Here is a 21,702-nt window from a genome sequence, read left to right on the forward strand (position 1 = left end):
GTACTCGAGACACGATTTACTTTGCAGATACAGTGGTAATTGAATAACACTTAAACCGAAGGTTTCACGTATTTGTATCACTTGACGTTTCCATATTGCCTTATTAAACGATCGTGAATTAAACACGAAATTACCATCCACTATTAGGCAGGCTGACGTGAATGCTTTTCCAAGGTCGTTATATGCCACGCATGTGTATTCGCCCTCGTCTTCCGGATAAACATGTTGGATGCACAGACGCGCGGTTTCTCCATCAAAGTCAGCGGAGAAATCGCCACCCATTTGTAGAATCTGAATGTGCATATTACAAGCAAGTAAGAATTATCATTACAGAGACGATATAATCTTATATGAACTCGCAGTTTCTTTATTTTTCTCTATATATGTACTTTAATATTATTATTACTATAGTATTAGTTCATACAGTATAATGGGATATTAACACATATATAATACAATATCTCATATGCGCTACATAATTCTAACACAGGGAATAACAATATATGGAATATATAGAATATTTCTAAATTCGTATAGAATGAAATAATGATACATAGAATATCTCTAATTTCGTATATGTATAATGGCATAATGTGGTATACGGAATGTTATTATTAGACTGCAAATGTTTATGCAATTATGGGAAATTCAAATATACAAAAATGTACAGAATGTACAGTATAATATATGAAAACATACAAAATGCATCTTTACAGTAAAATTATATGAATTTCAAATTTACACGATGACATAAATTTCTATTTAGATTCTATTTCTTAAATTGCATAAAAGTATCCATAAAAATACGGATGTATATGAATATTTAACTATTATATTATATTATACTACATTTATATATATGTATTATAGAGTTTAATTTTCGCTTTACATTATACCATTCGGTGAATTTCATAACCAGATATGAAAATGTTTTTTAGTTAGCAATTAATATTTACCTTTCCTCCACGTTCCCAACGCACCAATGGCGCCTCGGGAGTAGCGTGTACCTTGCATTCAAGGGTAACAGCATCGCCGTCGCAACATCTCAGATCTCGCAGCTCCCTCGTAACTATCGGCAAAGTCAGCACCTTTCTGCCAATCAAAATTCACAAGCATCATTTAGTAAATACGATCGAGATATTAGTCAATATTAGCCGTTGTTTCATAAAACGTGGCGGAATTTGGCACGTGCCGCGTCATATAACAGGATTTATCTACGCAGTAATCTAGATATGTACCACTTACCCGTGTGTGACCCCTGATTTCTTCATTTTCTCCTCTTTGCCTTGACCTGAAAGCATGATACATGTATTATCCTTTCGTCTAAGCAAATCGTCCATGCTTCTTTCGAATGCTAAACATTACCTTTCGCGTAGATCTGCAAAGAAATCACGGCTTTGGCCTCCCCATGGCAGTTCCGCGCTATTACGGAATACGTTCCCGTAAAGTCGAGTTTCGCGTACGGTATCTCCAGCCGATACTGAGGTCCTTCGCCGACCAGCCGGAAGTGGGCTGCGTCCCTGTAGTAATCAGGCTGTAAAAGAATGAAAATTGGAAATAAAATATAAATTGAGAAACGTTGAAGAAGTTGGAAACAGAGAGTAGCTTACGAAATTATTGATACAATTAAGAATTTGACAAAAATGTATGAAGTAATAAAATAACATAAAGAAAGAACTTTCTATATAGTTGAGATTTTCAGGTAACAAAATCCTAAAAGATTAACCGTGCATTTCTAAATGAAAAATATTATAAGGTCCTTGTTACATGGTATTGGAAAGTTCTAAATATTCCACAAATGTTTCTTACATTCTCCATTATGTCTGAATAATCTAGTGATTCGCTGGAGAATGTAGAACATGGAATTTGAAATACAGTAGAGCCCCATTTAATGGAGCGAAAGTTCAGTGTCTGATTGTTGCCGACTGAATCTACTTATCTGAACACGAACTGCTCTTATTTGTATTATAGATGGAGATCATAGATAGGATAGAAACTCAAGTTGTATGAACCGTGTATATTATGTATTTTTTCACCAGGTTCAGAACGAATAAAAAATTGATCAGTCTATGTAAAAATATTAATTTCTTCCTCACAAACGAAGCAACGTTTACAGTAAACGGATTAGATGGCTAAATAGCGTTCTGATATTTTCTTTACGTTCGAGTGCATTTGAATAGCGCCATCAAGAACTTGAATATGTATTCGTTGCTCTTATCCACACGCACTCTGAAATCTCACGCTACTAAACGCAACTTTTATTGCTGACTTCGATAACACGTAATCTGAGTGCGTGTATAAATATCCAACGCAAACTCGCGCTGGAAGAGCCATAGGAGAAGAAAAGAGAAACGCTACGAAGTTTTGAGTCCAAAAGAACTTTACCCTGTTAATGAGAGGTGATCTCGAAGTACAACCTCGACCTGAATACCGACATTTCCGTAATTTACGCCCACATTGAGGTCACCCCTTGTGATCGAATGCTAAGCCATTATTTATCCATTATTTTTATCGATTGTTTACAAAATCAACAAATTTATAAGTATTTCGCTACAGGTTTGGAATATTTTGGTTTAAATTTGCAATATTTTTATTCTTTCTATGGTGTCTGAGAAAGAAATTATTATTTTCATTGTTTCTCTACATAATCTTCTGTTTTATAAATCTTTTGCTGCATTTGCAAAGCTTTTTAATATTTCTTACGGCGTTGTGTCTCTTTTTCAATAACAGAAATTCCTCATAAATTTGGCAGCTTGACGAATCCGGGGTTGAAATGCAATTGAAAAAAATGTTCTAGATACATAGAGACAAAGTCAGGTAGAAAGAGAAGGAAGGGCAGTTGATAAAAGTAAGATGGGAAACGTCTTCGTCGGGGCTCTAGTCCATATAGGGAGCGAAAGTTGAACAGATCGTTCGAGACTGATCTCGTTGCTCGTATGACACAAGTGCCAACGCATATTACCGTTTTTTCATTACTAATTGCGCGTCTCTTCGCCAGACACGCCCTTCTCAAACCCTCGAAAATTAAGGTCGTTGAAAAAGAAAGACCCGATTGTTTCCTTTTTTGACCGAACCAATCTGAACATGCAGCGTTTTAACGCGCTTTAAGTTGCATTTAATTGTTCCGGATCTGACATCTCTAATATACCTCGGAATACTTTTCTCTGTCGTTAATAAATTTTATTTACCTAGTTCTGATTTAGTTTCACTTGATATGATAAATGTTCGAAATACGTATTACGGGTTACGATGTTTGTAAAAAAATTTGTCAGGTGCTGAACATCGAAACTGACTTTGATTTATAGCAACATGGTTGTCATCACGAAATGAAGTTTTCAGTATTTCTAATGCTCGAACTCGAATCGTGACATAATGGACCTTCTGAGACCCATCTGTCTTTCACCTGTCGCGGTTCGCCTACGATGAAATTTATGCGGACGACACTTCCCGTTACGGAAGAGAGGCGCCATAAACCGAAGCAGAGCCGGCTACTACAAGGACTTCTTGCAATGTCATCTTATATAGATCTATATTTACGCGTGTAAAACAGATTGTCGACATACAAGATATCTGTTTGCTGGTGGACATATAGAGAGCAGAAACTTTCCGAGTTTCCGAGAATATTTCTGTTTTATGGATTAATAGAGTATTATTTCTAGGCTGTTCTATGATATACGTAAATAATATGTCTAAAAAACTGTATTATTAATATTAGAAATTCGTGGAACAATTTTTAATCAGCCACGCATAGAGATAATATTTTCCTAGAGTATTATTTTCAATGTTTTCTAGAATATGTTTAATAAATTAATGTTTTCATCAAAATTCATGGTAAGAGTTTTAATTAAATTCAGACGAAGAATTAATAAATCACTATTTTTACATTCTTCTATACTTAAACAAAAATAAATTCTCGACTATGTTTTTATTAAAATGAATTTTCATCGAATGGCTGATAAAAATAAAGAAACATTTTTAATAAACCTCAGACAGAAAATTATTATTCCTCACGGGATATTATTTGTAACTTTAAACAATGATATTTTTATTAAAATCAATGTAATCATTTTTAACGAACCTCAAGAAGTTGTTTGCACCTACGTCATTCGCCGTTAAGTTTCCATTTTGATGCCAATATTTATATATACATTTAGCAAATAAGAATATTATTAGATATTATTTACTAAATATATTTGTATATCTAATATATTTATCCGATAAAGAAAAGAGTAATCGTGACGTTGAAAACATAATCTTTCACGGTATCCAGAATTTTTTGATCAACGAGCATCGATCCCTATCGCGAAATCGCCACTCGTTTATCCCCATTTAGCAGCTGCAGCTGCACTGAAAACAAACTTGGACGTATTTGGCGGTGCACATTCGCAGTCGCGACGCGTCGCGTCCCTCCGATCGACGACGGGACGAAAGAACGAGAGAGGAAACTCGGACTCGGCCAACATTACGGCGAACAGGCGCTGACATTCGCGCTTAAGCGTCGACCAGTTCGATGAATGTCCTAACGAGCTCCGCTGAGATCGATGGATGACTCACGTCACAGAGATCACGGCTTTGAGATCTTACAATCCGATTAGATCTTCGATGATATTTCAATAAATTGGTTGTGGGTCGAACGATAGTTTTATCGATAAAAATAAGAACAGTGGGTATTATCATTAGATGAGAAAATGATATCAAGTAAGACAGATTTACAGGAATTAGACGTCGAATGGAGGAAGTATAAGAGTAATATTATTACTAGAAAAAGATATCTTCATAAATATTGTGTGTTAATATTAATGTTAACATTAATGTGTTAATATTAGTATAGCGTAGATATTTGTGTAAATTTATATCTTTACGAGTATTCAATTTTTTTTTCAAAAAAGTGAGATTTAAATAGAAGTTTGTTTTATTCTTTCAATGTTTTATATATTTATATATTTGATATGTTATTATATATTTCAATAATATTCTTATGAAGGTATTATATAATAATGATGATATATTCCCATAAGTGTGTAAGTGTCTGCAGTTTAGCTATTAGATACTAAATATGACAAATTTATGCAAATTAGGTGTCAAGTAAAGAAAAAATCTAATAACATTTGTAAAGAACGTGCGAATATTTATATGAATGGTTTCACGGATTTATGCGGTCTTAAGTACAAAAGAAAATAAAGGTATTAGATGGAAACTACGTAAAAACGACTTGACAGATTTATGTAAATTGGGTGTCGAGTACTGAAGAAAATCGATCATATTTCAAAAAGTAGAAACGCGACAGTAAAATTGATAAATGTGAATCGCATTTTAGAAAGACAAGCTAATTCTTATCAAGCATTACATTCATTACGCAAATAATAAACTTGGAATTTAGTACGAAGATTTAAAACGAAGCTTTGTGAAATAACTATAAAAAATATACATTGGTTCGATTATTGATCACTAAAAAGATTCTAAAATTACGTAAATTTCTTGAAAGAATTTTTTATATCTTAGCTCTAAAAAGAATGCATTCATAAGACAGTAAATTCATGCGCATACTGATTCTTACAAATAATTTTTCTAATTCTTCGAGTTTTCAAAAAGTGTTACAAAAATGCAGTGGAAAAATTTTAATAGATAACGCTACAAAAAGAACAAGTATATTATAAAAAGTATAAAAGATGAGTTTCTGCTTACGTTCCGAATTTCCACATCGAATATATCCAAATCCGAAATAAAAGAGTCAGCGATACGAAGAATTAGCGTCCGAAAGATAAATGCCACTTTCTTAGTGAGGAGATTTTCAACGAGTACCCAGAATGGTCGAAATAAAAAATATCCATGTCACTTATCGATCTTAGAAGCTACGATCCAGAGGAATTGTAGGAGGACGAGTGGCTATTCGTTCGCCAAAGACACGCGACGACTGTTTTGCCGCCTTGTGCTATTGCACTACCGATCCATCGACGAAGAAAGTCGGCTTCGTCAGGATAAGTGGGGAGCCTCTTCTCTCTACGCTTTTCGATAATGCAGATATCCCTTTGTCACGCGGATACCATATACGCCTGTTTTTTCCGGTCACCAATCACTTCCGGTTTCCTTTTTGCTTATGCTTTCACTTGTTGACAAATACATTTTTCGTATTATTTATCTATTATTATTTGCGTGCCTCTTTCAATGTAAACACATTATATATTATATAAATAATAATGACACACACATATATGTATATATAATATTTATAACGTGAGAGTTAAGTAATTGAACATTCAAAGGACATAGGTATGGTACTTAATTAAAAAATCTCATTATTAGCACAAGATCATCCGGTCATTTTTCATTTTGCTTCTAAGGAATGCTTAGCGTCAGACAGCGACGATGACGATTCAGCGCTAGAATGACGTCAACGTGTTTAAAATTATTATTAATTAGCATTCGTTGACCGTAGTTTCGCGCGTGCTATCGCCAGAATAAACTCGGAAGAGTTCGTACGAAACTCGTATGAACACGTGAATGGAATATAACTGACAGTAGCTTGCAGTAACTGTTGAACATGATAACGCGAGTTCGCGCTCGCCATCCATATGCAGATGCGCTAGTTACGATAAATAGTAACTAGAAGATAATTCTGGATATAGTCGACTGATTTAATCGATAGGTTTAATATATTCTTTTGTTTTTATCCCTAGTCCATGTAAGAAAGTGCAATAAAGGTTTTTCGCCTCAGAACGATGTGATAGATTTATCCAAAGAATAAAATAATAGCTATAGTGATCCTACCTCTAAATACAGAAATAACAACAGTGGCATATTCTCTCATCAAATCTTTCGTATCACTCCTATCAATCCGGTAAACGTTTACTACATCGAATTGGGCTATTTTTTTCTTTGTCAATAGTAGTACAATAAAATTCGATCTAGCTTTTTAGATATTAGCATTGTTAACATGAAGTAGACAACTATACAAAGTACAACACCGCTTATAAGTATTAGAACATTTGCATAACTTAAAGTTAAAGAAGAAAAAAAAGTAAAAAAACATTAGGAAATTATTGAAACCTTTATTTTAATTCATACGAGTTTTATCGACTTGATGCAATAAAATCAATTTTCTTCCGCGTCTATATCTGTTGCATTTTTTCGATCATTGTTTCGATATTCATATGATTGCTGTGTGAATGATTTCGTAATTCCGATTCTTGAAATTTCTCATTTAATTCATCTCAAATTTTTCAATGGGATTTTGGGCCATTAGTGAGCGAACTACGATAGGTGAGGGGGCTGGTAACACAATATTATTAATTTATCATAACGATTGCAATAAATAGTTTCAACAAATTATTTCTGTACGTATCTCAAACTTAATTTTGCGCGAAAACAAAATTTCGATCAATTAATCGTTTCCTTGAAAATCCCAATTAATCACATTTTGCACAAAACTATATTCAGAATCATAGTAACCTAAGTGAATCTACTGTTATTTTCTCTAAAATAATGTTTTGCGTTTATCGTTGCAAAAAATTCATTATTTTTTTCCAAGTCATGAAAACATATCGCCACAGAGGAAATTTTCACTTAATTATGGAACTAGACTTCGATCAACTACGAAACTAAATGTATAATACGTCCAAAAATTGAAATATGCGTAAAATTCAATTTCTCAACTTAAAATCCTGACTAATGATTTCCACTGCGCCATGATTTTCACTCCGCTGTGTAACAGGTGTCTCAGCACCCGTGAACGCCAGTGTAGTTCGAAGTAGTTTCATCCGTTCAGTGATCAGACTGCACTGACCGCAGTAACAAGATTCCCTGGGCCCTGGACGATTCCCATTGTCGTTGGGACCTTCCACGCGATTGAGCAATAAATTTCTCTCTTTCTCCTGAAGCCGGGTGTCTAACCTCACGTAACTTACTATTACCTTTTAAAGAGCCGTCTGATATCAATGCCGTTTCCCCGACGCATATAATGCTTGGCCCATTTATGGGCATAATGCGGTATGTTACGTTGTCATTTCTTTTTCGCAATCACCTTGACCCACATCATGGATCAACTCGGCATTAGGGACACGTCATTTCACCAATTGCACAACGTTTCTCTCTTTCTTTTTCTCCATCGTTCCCTGTCCGTTCGATCAACCACCCGCCGATCCGTAGATGTCTATCTAATACGAATCGATTTGTACGAAAGATCGACTCGAGCCTGGATTTTATACGATTTTCCTTTCAATTTTTGATCGACATTGTTTAAGAAAATTGGGGGCTAGTGGTGACGAAGGATGACAAATGGTAAAGACGGAAGGAAAGTTGAGTCATTGATTTGTTCGAAAGCGCAGAGTTAAGTTTCATGCTGGTCGCGTGGCGAACGTGCTTCGTAAAATCTTTTTCCACGTTTTTATCGCTGCTTGTCATTTATGACTTTTCTTGATCGCTATGGATCCGTATATACTCGATATGTAAGTTTGAATGAAATTTATATGGGAGATAATATAGGAAGAAGTATTATTTGATACGCATTGCTTCTCTACCGATGATTGTACGCCCCAACCAGGGGTGAGAAGAGTTTCCAAATATGGGGGTTGAAGCTATAACTGTTAGAGTACGGATGTTCGCACAAATGTATCATTTTATAAAATAGGTTAAAGTACTCGTAATATAAACAAAGATTTGTTTCGTCTATTAAAGTAAGTAAATTTACTTTTTCGTTTCATCTTTTAAATTGAGTTTCATCCAAATCTTTGATATAAAGTTTCATTTAAAAAAGAAAATTCCTTACATCGTTCAATTTCCTTCGCCTAGATTATTTACATTTTCAAATTAAATGTCTCTCATATGCGTCTTATATATTTCTGCATATTTAAAATCGAAACATCCGCAATCTAATAATAATTGTTTACTGTGATTTTAAACGCAAAGATAAGCATACGAACAATATCCAGATTGTTCGAACAAAATTATTTATTTTAAACATAAAAATTATGTAAGATTAATAGAACTGAATAAAAAATCTTACCCTGAGAAAATCGCGCAGCCACATCACTTCCGGTTTCGGATCACCTACCACCTCACAGGATATGATAACATTGTCGCCTTCAATCGCCTCGGTAGACAGTGGTTTTGTGACGAAGAGAGGTTCCTTCGAGTATCTACAAATTTTTATCAAGAGAATATGCAATTAATTCAGTTATGTAAATGTAAAATGATCTTCATTCGACTGATTGTTATACAGAACTTACGGTATGTCTGGCGTGGACACGATCGTTACAGTTGGCACTCCTTCAGCGGACATCTCGTCATCTTGCGTTTCAGTGCCAATAATGGATACTCTTGTTGAAGTTTCGGCAAAGCCAACTTCGTTTGTAGCTGTACAACAATAAATGCCAGCATCCCTTTGAGTGACCTTGGCCAAGCACAACTCGACGGTACCATCGTGGTTCAAGGTCATTACTGCTCTTCTGCTTGGACGTAAACGAATTCCGTCGCGATGCCTAAACAGATGATTCAGTTTTAAGATTCACTCTTCGGCATCGATACATGTCGATGACATATTTCATATTTCGATTAATTATTTTATTTATTTAAAATCTCATCCATTTCCGAGAATATCATTTACGCTTCAGACGAGATATTTCCTGCGCTCTTTCATTAATCTAACAAGATATCTTGTCCGCAGATTCAGATAAAAAGGTATTCGAATTGAGATCTATCGTCGTCTCGAATGTACAAGGGTTAAAATAACTGCGTTTTATTTCTCTTTTGTAGAAAACGATATTGAATCTTAGATATTGTGAAACGATTATAATTTTAGACGGTGTTGCCAATGATCCTCGATGTTAAAGCAGCATTAAAATTAGAGAGAAAAAAGAAAAAAAAACAGGCGAGTATCTCTTTTATCTAGAGTTACATAAATCAAATTACGTGGTCAGATATCTCGTCCTTGATCAACTGCTTCTCAAGCTTATTATTTTGCTATTATTATGGAAATAACTCTTCTATCATTTTTACAGTATTATTAAACCGTGAAAATTTTGTCGATATCGTGGTTGCTAAGTGGATATTTACCATACGATGCCAACACTGGGATAAGCTTCTATTTGAGCTGTCATCCGCAGATCTCCGCCTAGTTTCGCGGTATAAACAGCGTCAAGGCCACACAGGAATTCTGGAGCAATGTAAGCGCGAATTCCTTTGTCTACTACCAGGATACACCGACAGGACACCGAACCACTCGCGTTCTTCGCCATAACCATGTAACAGCCAGAATCTTCCAACATGGAGTGAATAATCTCCAGAGTGTAGAAGTTCGAATCATTGTTCCAGAATACGTGACGTTCTTCGAGAAAATAGGAATGCTTTTAATCTGTTGAAAATATTACGAACTAGGAAAACATTGGCAAAGTATATTTACCATCTTGTCGAATCTCTTCGGCATCCTTATACCATGTGACTTCTGGAGCCGGATATCCTGTCACTTGACACGTGAGTCTAACGGGAAAAGATGCTTGAACTCTTCTATCTCGAACTCTCATTGTGAATTGTGGTGGTCTGTCTTCTGTTTCGTCTCCCAAGCCTCTGCGTATCAACGCGAAAGTTTCATTTTAATCATTTCAATTATTAAAATTATATTAAAATTATTTAAAATTATTCCAACAGAGATTAGAGAAAGATAAAAAAACATGATCGAAAATTTATATATGTGCACAGTGTTACGTAATATTAGATGGAAATCGATAATCGGTTATCATTCGCTGATTTTAAATGAAATTTCACCGAATAACACATCCTCATTTCGTATTTCCCATCTTCGCTTGTTGAAATTTAATTATAATATTGCGAAAGAGTGATAGATAGACTGCTAAGGTTTATGCAAATTTGTAGTTTCATTAACACTCATGGTAGAAATAGATAGAAAATTATAGAAATATAGAGAATCTAATAGAATATGAAACTTAAATAGATTTCACTTTGTAAATAGAAATTGTCTCAATAAATACTTCAACAAATATTTTGCTGTGGATATGTGACATATTCTTATACATCACATGTATTTTCTACATATTTGTATAATACTTGAAATTCCTCATACATGAATAAACAAAAATCCACAGTATTATTATAATATTTACAATTAACTGTTACATAAATTTTCTATTTATTTAGACACTGATATCATATCGATTACTCATACCTCGATCTAAGTTTCTCATCAGCCTCAATGATCTTCGGATCATTAACAACGAGTACCCTAGCAAACGATGAAACCTTTCCAATCGAATTACCCGCCTCGCAAACATATCTGCCACTGTCGATTTCCTGAACATTTTCAATCGTCAAACAACACCTGGTTGCACTGTGATAAATCGACAATCTAGAGTCACCGTTGGGATCAATTTCCATCGATTCGTGGTACCATTTTATGTCTACCTTCGAATCAGCCCGTATCTACAAAATTTTATACAGATTCATAAATCTCTCGCAAGATTCTGACTAATAGTATGGAAACCTCGAACGAGGATCTGTAGCAAATTTTGATCAAAGTTGAATCGACGATATAGTAAGATTCTACAGTTTCTGTAACTCGTTTTAATGTACAAAGGTTGCAGATATTTCGTTGAAAGATGATGTGATATTGAACGCAAGAAGCACGTTAGATATTTGAAACTAATGGAACAAAATGATTAAAACTCCGCTTTTTCTCAAAATTTGCTAATTGAGCCGTTCAAAAGCCGCTTTGATCAACTCTATAAATTAAAAAGAAGAAAAAAATATGATGTTGCAAATAAACGCTATTCCTTTTAAATTAATTTTGGGATGTGATTTTCTCGTAATAAATGAACTCATTAACATAATAAATGAAGTCATTAATAACGTACTCATGTACTGAAATTGAAAATTGATAAAAACGGAGTTGATCAATTCGGCCTCTAAGGTACTCGAGTGTGCTCTAAATCCTTTTTCGAGGTTTCTATTTGATCGTAAGCATGCATCGAGTACGTGTATTGAATTTAATGATAAATAGCCCGGAATAAAAGCGGGAAACGAACGATTGACTAATAATAGCGCACTTGCCTCGCATTCCAATTTGACTGTGGCCCCCTCGAGCACTTTGAGCTGACCTGGCAAAATCTTCGTGAACTCCGGAAGATCGACGATTTCGCTGACCTTGACGGAATTCGTCATAGTGACGGACTCGCCCCATCCATAACGGTTCCTTGGTGTTACTTGGAACTTGTACTCGCCACCCGGTTTCAGATTGAACGCGTCGAACGCGTTGATTGGTGTCATACCCAGCTGATAGTGAAATCAATTTAATCTCGTTTCTCAATTTGATTTGATAAAATAAGAAGATTGGTCACGAAACAGAATTGGAGATAAAGAAATGAAATTTCAATTCATTCGTAAGATTGTTTCATGCAATTCATTAACGAGCAAAACCGATACAAGTGACAAAATTTTCAATTTGAGGAAATTATGGCGGAAGTTAACGCCTTATATAGGAAACCGCGTGTTTTCAAGCAATAAGATACGTATTTTATTAAAAGTAGCTATAAAACTTTGGAAATCTATGATAAAATTTTCTATGTAAAAGAAAAATACACTTATTCCACTTTTTCATTAATTGCAAGGGAAATTTGTACGAAATACCATGTTTTTACATATATTGCAATGTGTCAAATTGAGACCAGGGACATACGAGACTGCAGGAATAAAAAAGAACTTACGATCAAGATTTGTTAGTATGGCTTGGCTACGAGTTAAAGTAACAGAGATATTTCTTACTATATAGATTCCTTAAAAAGTGGCAGATTGTAACAGAGAAAAGATTTATGTTACTACGCAAAGGTTCATCGCAGTTTTAAAGTATCAGACCTCGAACTGTCAAGAAGTAAATCGTGTTCAATGTTGTACAATTTTCGAAAATGAATCCTAAACTTCATCCTAAGATCCTAAGATTCTATCAGCTGATCTTCAAATAGTGTTAACGGTTTCTTAAATTTTAGTTTTTAACATTGTAATTCAATTCTTTTTTTAGCATTTACTGCTTGACTTCTCAAGATCTGATGTTAAAAGAACGATAAATAATATCGACGATACCTCGACCCATCGTGCACCACCGTCACTGCCCAGCAACCAAGCGTCGACTTTGTATGCGATGACAGGCGCTGGTCCTCTCCTTTCTGCTTTTCCCCAACTCAAAGACAACCAGTTCTTTCCTCCGTCAACTACCACCGGTTCGCTCGTAATTGGTCCTGGAACATCTAAAGGGAACAATTTACTCTCATTCTTTGCTCTATCTTCCTCTCAATTTTCATAAAATTTTCATACAAGTATAACAAGTTTGGAGCATTCCAAAGCGAGGGCTTTCTAAACGAAATACATTTTTTCATACATTTTTCTGACAAATAAGAATATTATAATGGTAAATGCCATTTCTAATATAATTAATTATATGTTACAGTTTCAATAATATACAATGCTATATACGATGGTATTATAAATGAAATATTCATTTTTACTCGAGAAAGTTGTTGTTTCTTTTGAATTTATGACATGCTCTAAACTTTTGAGTGTCAGCAACATTAAATTATTCTGCAGCACACTTTTCACAGTTACAGGTTTCAGGTAATTTTACACAAATCCAGCTGACCTCTATGTCCATACAAATATTCCAAAAAATCGATGATCAAACAATCCTTATCAGACCACGATCGTCTCAAACGAGAAATCGTCGTGTCTTCATCGTCGTTCACGACGATTCCATGATCGTGAGGCTTCATCCTCGTTCTAATTTCACCTCACGTTTCATTACAGCTTTTCAGCGATAAAAATCACATTCTCCCTCTCTCGATTAATGATATTACTCACGAATCGATCTTGAATCATCATCGAGTAATACGAAAGCTATGATTCGATAAAATTATTCCTTATACGAACGTTCGCGAAATTGTTACTTTGGCGAGTAGCGTTTCAAGGAAGAAATTAAAAAAATGTCAAGGTTTTTATTTTTTTCTGGTGACTTCAAGGCTCGTAAAAAAAGTAGGGCATACGAGATGACTCGCGTCCCGACGCCGACTGAATTTTGAATTTGTGGATATACGAGGATGTTGGAGGGAGGCGAATAAGCAAGGCAAACGAAAATAACTCAACACGAGAGAGGTGTTTCCACCAGAGCTTAGGTAAGTACAGGTGTCGTAGGTGTTGTAGGTGATGTCACGCGTTTGCTTGTCGTTACACGATCGTTATATATTTCGTTGGAATTGTGTCACTTATTTCAGCCGATCGTTCATAAATCGTAACAGCAACCCTTTTCTTTCGCAATTTCTCGTTAATTTGTTTCGTTTTGTTACGTCCTGACGATAATATCGTTGATGTTTTGCTGTTACATTGATTTGTTGGCAATTGTATAGTCAGCTAAGAGACGACATTGACGATGATTTAGATCAACAGCTGTTTGTCTTCTGCCATATTGGATAATAGTTTGAAGTTAGCAACTTGTCAATATTTTACATTATATTATTCTGTATTATAGTTAACTGCTTTTTGTGTGTATTATCATAATGTCAATAATTGTGAAACGATCATTAAGCAATCGTTACGCTAGTATTTATTTGTAATTTTTATTTGTAATACTTATCTGTCCCTCGTTTAGCTTCGCAGCGAAGAAATGCATTTAGTAATTTTACGATTAGTTTTTTGCAATTTCTCTATGCTTAAATGTTTAAAGTCCAAAATAATTGTTATGCTCTTATCAGACGATAATACGATTGTAATGTTTTTTTTCTTTTTCTTCATTTTTTCTTTTTTTTTTTTTTTTTGGAAAAAAGTGCAATTGACATTTACTTGTTGTTGATAATTTCATTATTTTTACTACGTGCAATATAATTTTCATGTAATTTCTAGAATAGAGTAACTTACGTTTGCAACTGTTTATTTACTGTTTTCATTCTGTTCATGAACTTTTACATTTTTTCCATCGTTGTTAAGCGCTTCAATTTTTAGGAAAGAGATTTTTGAAAGCGTTGTATCTAATATTACAAATTCCGTAATACGATCTAGGATGTTTATTTATTGAACGGCCTACTTTGTAGGAATCAGCTGTTCCCACAACTTGCTATGTTTATTTTTGCACGTTTTCTGGCGTTTGGAGGAAGTACGTTGTACGTTACGATTAAAAAATTCAATCGGTTGATCAAACAGTTTAACCATTACATTTCATATAAAATATTTAAGTAGTGTTACAAATATTTAAATAATATAGTATATTTATTGTGCAATTTTAGACCATCGAGATATTTGAAATTAATTTACGATAAACGTCGGGACCTTTGATTCTAATTTGAGAATCATGATTCCCTTCCAACGTGTCGCGGCTGTAGTTTTCTTCTCTGTGCTCAGTGTACGCATTTAATCATGCTATCCGAGTTTCTTTTCGTTTAATTGTGCATGTGATATATTACATTTGTTTCGTTTATATATAGTATAGCGCGCTATTATATTTTAAAGGTTTGGTCAAGGAACTGTCACACTTGGCCCTGTTCCAGCATCGAGATCAACCATTCGTGAATCGGAAATGTTTATAATTTTATTCGAAGGTTTACGACGATCTGATTGAAATTTGTTTCATCGTCTGTTTTGTAACCTACATTGTTGGTATCTGACGTTGAAAATTTTAACGATAGCTATTTATGCGATTTATTCGTATTCCAAGAGATTTTCGCTATTATGATAAAAATACTTTCTCATTTTGTAATTTTTTATTTTGTGCTTCCGATATTGTTACTTGGTCGATTAAAAAACTAATTCCAATACTTAATTGATATGTAAAGATTACAAAACGATTATTATAAATTATATTTTGTATTAATATTACATTAATTAACGTGTTAACTTTCTTAATATAAATTTTGGGATAAAAATCTTTCAGCGAATTAAAAGTACGATAAATTGTTCCTTATTCTCCGCTACGTCAGAAAAACGCGCCAAATTATTCAAAACCAAAATAGAATTCGATATCTCGTTAAAAGACCTGCGAGAATAGTATCAACAGATTTTCTACCTTTTGTTTGTGGATGCTCGACAAATGATTACCCTAAATATTGACGTCATTTCAAGGGAAACTATAGCCCGACTCTAGTTCATTTGGACTATGTCCATTAAAACCTGGGCCAAGTGTACGAGTGAAACTACAGTCACTGTCGCTGAACTTCTAATTATAATCACTTGATTATACGTGTTATAACGTAATTAGTAATGCATGACATTTTCGATACATCCCGGATGAAACGCATGCCTTCCATTTATGATTCCAAAAAGGAGATGCTTGTGAAAATCTCTATTGAAATTCAAGGCGTTCATAATTTCATATAAAATCGCGCAATCAGCAATAACATTGAAACTTTTGGATACAATCCATATTCTTCTGGAAGAATACATCATCAGCAGCCGAATGACACACTGATAATCCTTATAATCATAATCATTACTAAAACACAATCAAAATTGTAAATTTGTAACGTAATTTTCCATCGAAATTTTATTCATTTACAAACAATGCATCTTTAAAAATTCGTATGATTTTTAATAAAATATATGCGTTTATAAATAAAGGCTATCATCCATCTTGACTTCTTTGCTACAAGTTTTATGCTTTTTTCTAGTCGGTAGTTTTAGTACGAGTCATTGTTAGTATTAGTCAACCTTTCACGAGACTAGTTGCAGTTGCTGGCAAAATGTTCGAATATATCTTTCCCAAATATTCGGAAGCCACAATTAATAACAATTTTTCGGTCGCATTAAATTAAGTAGCCAACTGATAGTAGCTAGTTACCTTATTTGTTAAAATGCAATCTCTCTTCTCTTTCCTTATCATTAAAGCGAAATATATGCTCTTACTTTTCACGTAGGGTAGATCTTCGTCGCGACTCTCGCTGGACAGACCGATGCAACTTCCGGTCTCGGTACGACTGCTCAAAGTGCTCCAGTCAGGTGTCAGAGATCTTGCCCGTTGTTTTACCTAAATGACAATTAATAAAGTGATTAATGAAAGTACATTTCAATTGTATATATGTCGGATATATATATGAAAATTTACCTTGATCGAAAAGAAACTTCTGTCACAACCGTATCTGTTCTTAAGCAAAATGCAGTACGTGCCTTCGTCCGAAGGTACCACTCTCTTCAGTGTTAGTCTCACGTAATCGTCGATAGTTTCTTTGTAAGATCGAGGACCGTCCGTGATGTCTTTTAATCCCTTCATCCACGTAACTGTGAAATAGCGAATGAATAAAGATCATAATATTTTAATTCTTGTAATTTTACTAAAAAAATAAAGTATAATTAAATTATACTTTACTTCTATTAACGAACTGTTCATTTAACACTAGAACTATCGATAGTTAACACGAAGCTATTTCTACCAAAACCAGTGAATATGACTGGTCTTTAAAACAATACATAATAATAGGACATTTTTATATTTATTGAGTTATTACTTTCTTACAGAAGAAATTCCATGTTATGTAGCACATTTTTGGTATTATTAATCCATCTGGGACCATGATCCCTAAGTAAGGATTGACACATTTATAAAATTGTAGAACCAGTCATTTTGACTGCTGTGGTATTCTTAGTGTTAAATAGCGAATCTTACCACGAGGTTTAGGTACTCCGCAGAACCTAAAGGAAACACTGACGTCCTCTCCAGCAGTAACTGTAATTGATTTTTCCGAGGGTCTGGAAACGAACATGGCCGGCTTTTCACCATCCATGGCGCTAGGTGATATTACATCTACAGTAGCGATACTGTCTACGTGGCCATAAGCGTTAATAGCTCTGCAAATGTACGTGCCCTTTTCTGATTCAGTGACTTCCGGTAAAACCAACGTGTGAACACCAGATTCTATGAACGTCTTCGCTTTCGGGATGGAGACCGGTTCTCGTCTTTCGCCGCGGAACCATCTTACTTCAGGTGCCGGAACACCTGCATTTATCGTTAATCGTAGGCATTTTGTTAGAAATTATTCAATTTGAAATAATACAAATATATTGAGATCTATTCGTTCAATTCGTTTCTCCAATTATCTTTAACATGTGCCAGTTTTAAAGGAAGAAAGAATTTTTTAATTTCGAACTTTTTAGTATTTTTTACGTCACTAGTATATGTCAACCGTTCAGGAATCACGTTGATTAAATTCATGAATCGATCCTTGAATCTGTAGGAAATAAAGAAAAGCGCTAATGTTATAAATACTATTTTCCTTAAATTTACTATTATTTTCCAAGTAATTTATTAATGCTTGACATTTTTCATTATTTATGCTATCTTCCAGCTGTAAATAAACTCATGGAATTAGGTCATTTGTTTCTTGAAAATCGAATTTATTCTAATGAAATTAGAAATTTACGAAGAATGGAATTGATCGAGTGAGACGAAATTGAATTCAGCGGCGAACAGCTGTGTACATGTCATAACGTAAATATTCATTAATTAAACGTTTAATACCTTTGACTTCGACTTGCAAGGCAATAGTACCGCCTTTGGGAACGCTGTAATCGCTCAAGTAGCTAGAAAATCGCGGTCTCTTGTAAGTTTCGATGTTGAAGTAGTCGTCGAACGATTTCTCGTGTTTGGCCACGATTCGTCGTTCCCGTTCTTCAAAATATACAAATTAATCCGAATGTGATATTTGAAAGAGCTATTTTGTTAACTAAAATTACAAAGATTACCGTTGAATTGAACGACATGCGATATCTCTTCGGTTCGTAGATCGTTCATTGCTCTGCAGGTATATCGACCGCTGTCCGTTGAATTGGGTGCAGCAATTTCCAACCGGTAGATACCGTCGTCTAAGTAACATTGTCTGAATCGATCGCCTTGAAGAATGCAACCGTCTTTCAACCAGGAGATGATCGGTATTGGATGGCCACGAACTCGACATTCCAGGATCAACTCATTGTCAGATGGTCGATAAGTGTCTGTGTCATGATAATTTTATTGTAATATCAATAATATGTTAGAAAATAAAATATTATTACATATTTGTGGTACTTTGGGTTTCAATCATGATTTTACATATTGTTGCGTTGTACTTTGTTCCGCCATACTAATAAAACACGATCGAAACTCGAAAAACCACAACTATGTTACCCAGCCATCGTGAAAGTTTAAAATCTTAAGAGAGATTTACAGATATGTCTAAAAATAGATTTATATCTTTAAATACAGAAATATCGATATAATATTTTAAAACTATTAAAATTTCCAAAGCTTTTCAGGGTTTTACGACCCAAAATGAAATCAATTAAAAATAAGAAGTTTGTGGTTTCAAGTGTAAAGGTTCTACAAATATCATAGAAAATTAGGGTTTCCAACATTTAGCATTACAAAATTTAAAAAATTCATGCAATTTTTTTTAACACAAGGGTAATTCAATTATTTTTAATCGTGTTATACACAACGTATAACCTTGCAACATTAGAGAACACAATATTTTTGTCTAATATTATGCTTTATCTTCTCGTTTTTTTATTTTTCGTTTATTGCACGAATATTTAGTAGTTAGAATACTTTTAGGTACATACCTTTGATAGATCTTGTAAAAGTGGGGGGTGACAATGTTGGTTGGAAATCGGGATAAACTTTTAATGTGGATTCGGTGGTCGCGATTCCGTGAATATTTTCGGCAACACAGGTATACAATCCGGAATCTTCAGGGAGTGCTTCGTGCAATTCAAAATAAGCCATACCATTATCGAATCGAGTTTTATATTTGTTCGTAGTTATGTCAAGCTTCTCGCCATCTTTTGTCCAGTAAACTCTCGGTTCTGGGTGTCCAAGTACGGTGCAGGTTAATCTCGTCCTCATACCAACTCCTACGGTTCTATTCGTCAATCTTGTGCAGAACGATGGCTTCTTTCCCTTATCACGTGGTGTAAGCTGTGTAAATCATTTTATATATGTAACTTTTAAAAATAGTCCTTCAAAAAATATATTATTTCTTTTGGAATTTAATTTTTTATTTTGTTGGTATTTGGAATATAATGAAATACGTTTGATAGCTTTTGAAGATATAAGATCATGCGTTTTATTATATTCTTACCTCGTCCTTGATAGGTGGCAAATAGATAGACAAATTCGAACCGCGTTCGTTCAAATCAATTCGTGAAGTAGTCTTTGTTCTACTAGTGTATCTCGGTGGTTTGCTAACAGTGGCAGCTGTAATAGTCGTGTCACTATCACCCGTCGAATAGTCATCGTACTTCAACAAACTAATAGATCTTGTTCGAGTAATTTGATCGTCCCTTTTTCTTCTTCTTCTGTAATACGTCCCAGTATCATAGTAGTATCTATCGATCGGAGTATCCCTCAGTTTATAATCAAGAAAATCATCGATTCTCTTCCTGGTCAAAGATGTCAGGGAATCCCTCCAACTGTACGATCTAGAAGTGCTAGAGAGCCCCGAATCGAAACCAGAGTCATGTCGATAAGATTTGTCTCGTCTGTCCCGCCAAAATTCCACGTCAGAAGAACCAGCTTTCATTCTTCCAATTCGAAGCGCGTCATCCGCCATTTTTCTAAATAATTGATCCGATTCGCTTTGTCTTATTTTGGACCAAGTATCGTCTCTTAGTTGTTCTTGTCTTCGTCTACGAAGCCTGGATGCTTCTTCTTCCTGTCGTCTTCTTACGCGTTCTTCTTCTTCCTTCATTTCTCGCGCTGCTTCTTCTCTTCTTAATTGCCTTTCTGTTTCCCTTCTGCATCTCCTTTCTTCATCTTCCCGCCTCGAACGTTCAGATTCTTCTCTATTCTGACGCTCTTCAGCTCTTCTTCTTTCCAAACGTTCAATTTCCCTCCTCCTCATAGATTCTTTATCTTCGTTCCATTGTCTTTCAGCTTCTTTTCTCTTTCTCCTGCGTTCTTCTTCTCTTTGAAGTCTTTCTTCTTCTTCCCTGCGTAATTTCGCTTCCTCTTCCTGCCTTCTTTGTTCACGTTCCCTTCTTCTACGTTCGCGCGTTTCGTCTTCTTTTCTTAACCGTTCTTCTTCAGCTTTCCTAACTTTCTCGGCTTCTTGTCTTATCTGTTTCTCTTGTTCTTCTCTTCGACGCCTGATTTCTTCTCGTCTCTGGTCTTCTCGTTCCAGTTCTCTCTTTAATTTTTCTGCTTTTTCAGCTTTCCTGCGTTCTTCTTCTTCTTTTTTCAATTTCGCCCTTTCTTCTTTCCTTTTGCGCTCCTCTTCTTCATGTTTGAGCCTTTCCTCTTCCTCTTTCTTCGCACGCTCTTCCTTTTCGCGTTTTCTCTGCTCCTGCTCCTTCTTCCGTTTTTCTGCTTCTTCCTGTTCCTTGCGCTCATCATCCGCCTGTTGTAATCTTCGTTTTTCTATCCTTTTACTTAACTTTTCTTCTTTTTGTTCCAATACCTCCGATTCAATCTTTTCTTCTTCATCCACTTTCTTTCTACGTGCTTCTTCCTCTTGTTTCTTTCTCTCAGCCTCCTCTTTCTCCTGCTGTTCCTTTTCCTGTCTTAACTTTTCAGCTTGTGCTTCCTTCCTACGTTTTTCTTCCTCCTCCTTCTTAAGATCTTCGTCTTGTTTCAATTTCTCAGCTTCTTTTTTCTTACGCTCTTCTTCTTGTTTTAATTTTTCAGCTTCTTCCTTCTTCTTACGTTCCTCCTCTTGATTTAATTTCTCAGTTTCTTCTTTCTTTTTACGTTTCTTG

At 34.9% G+C, this 21,702-nt stretch overlaps 1 protein-coding gene across 9 annotated transcripts in view; it reads right to left on the reverse strand.

Annotated features, from left to right (window-relative positions):
- Nucleotides 1-21,702, reverse strand: part of LOC100643406 (titin homolog) — a 74,885-nt gene that overhangs the window by 14,637 nt on the left and 38,546 nt on the right. For all 9 annotated transcript variants that reach the window (XR_007224527.1, XM_048407041.1, XM_048407037.1 and 6 more), the window contains 18 exons: nt 20,088-21,685; nt 19,570-19,924; nt 18,715-18,963; nt 18,491-18,640; nt 17,639-17,968; nt 17,081-17,253; nt 16,882-17,002; nt 13,084-13,247; nt 12,058-12,279; nt 11,177-11,430; nt 10,397-10,560; nt 10,051-10,321; nt 9,225-9,476; nt 9,002-9,134; nt 1,366-1,534; nt 1,246-1,291; nt 957-1,092; nt 135-291 (listed from right to left, as the gene is read on the reverse strand). Coding sequence is in view for 8 of the 9 variants with exons in the window: in XM_048407041.1 (XP_048262998.1) it covers nt 135-291; nt 957-1,092; nt 1,246-1,291; nt 1,366-1,534; nt 9,002-9,134; nt 9,225-9,476; nt 10,051-10,321; nt 10,397-10,560; nt 11,177-11,430; nt 12,058-12,279; nt 13,084-13,247; nt 16,882-17,002; nt 17,081-17,253; nt 17,639-17,968; nt 18,491-18,640; nt 18,715-18,963; nt 19,570-19,924; nt 20,088-21,685 (4,944 nt within the window). In the remaining variant the exon portion in view is untranslated. The remainder of the gene's footprint in view (nt 1-134; nt 292-956; nt 1,093-1,245; nt 1,292-1,365; nt 1,535-9,001; nt 9,135-9,224; nt 9,477-10,050; nt 10,322-10,396; nt 10,561-11,176; nt 11,431-12,057; nt 12,280-13,083; nt 13,248-16,881; nt 17,003-17,080; nt 17,254-17,638; nt 17,969-18,490; nt 18,641-18,714; nt 18,964-19,569; nt 19,925-20,087; nt 21,686-21,702) is intronic.

This window comes from Bombus terrestris, chromosome 7 (genome assembly GCF_910591885.1).
Source record: "Bombus terrestris chromosome 7, iyBomTerr1.2, whole genome shotgun sequence".
In the NCBI taxonomy this organism is placed as follows: domain Eukaryota; kingdom Metazoa; phylum Arthropoda; class Insecta; order Hymenoptera; family Apidae; genus Bombus; species Bombus terrestris.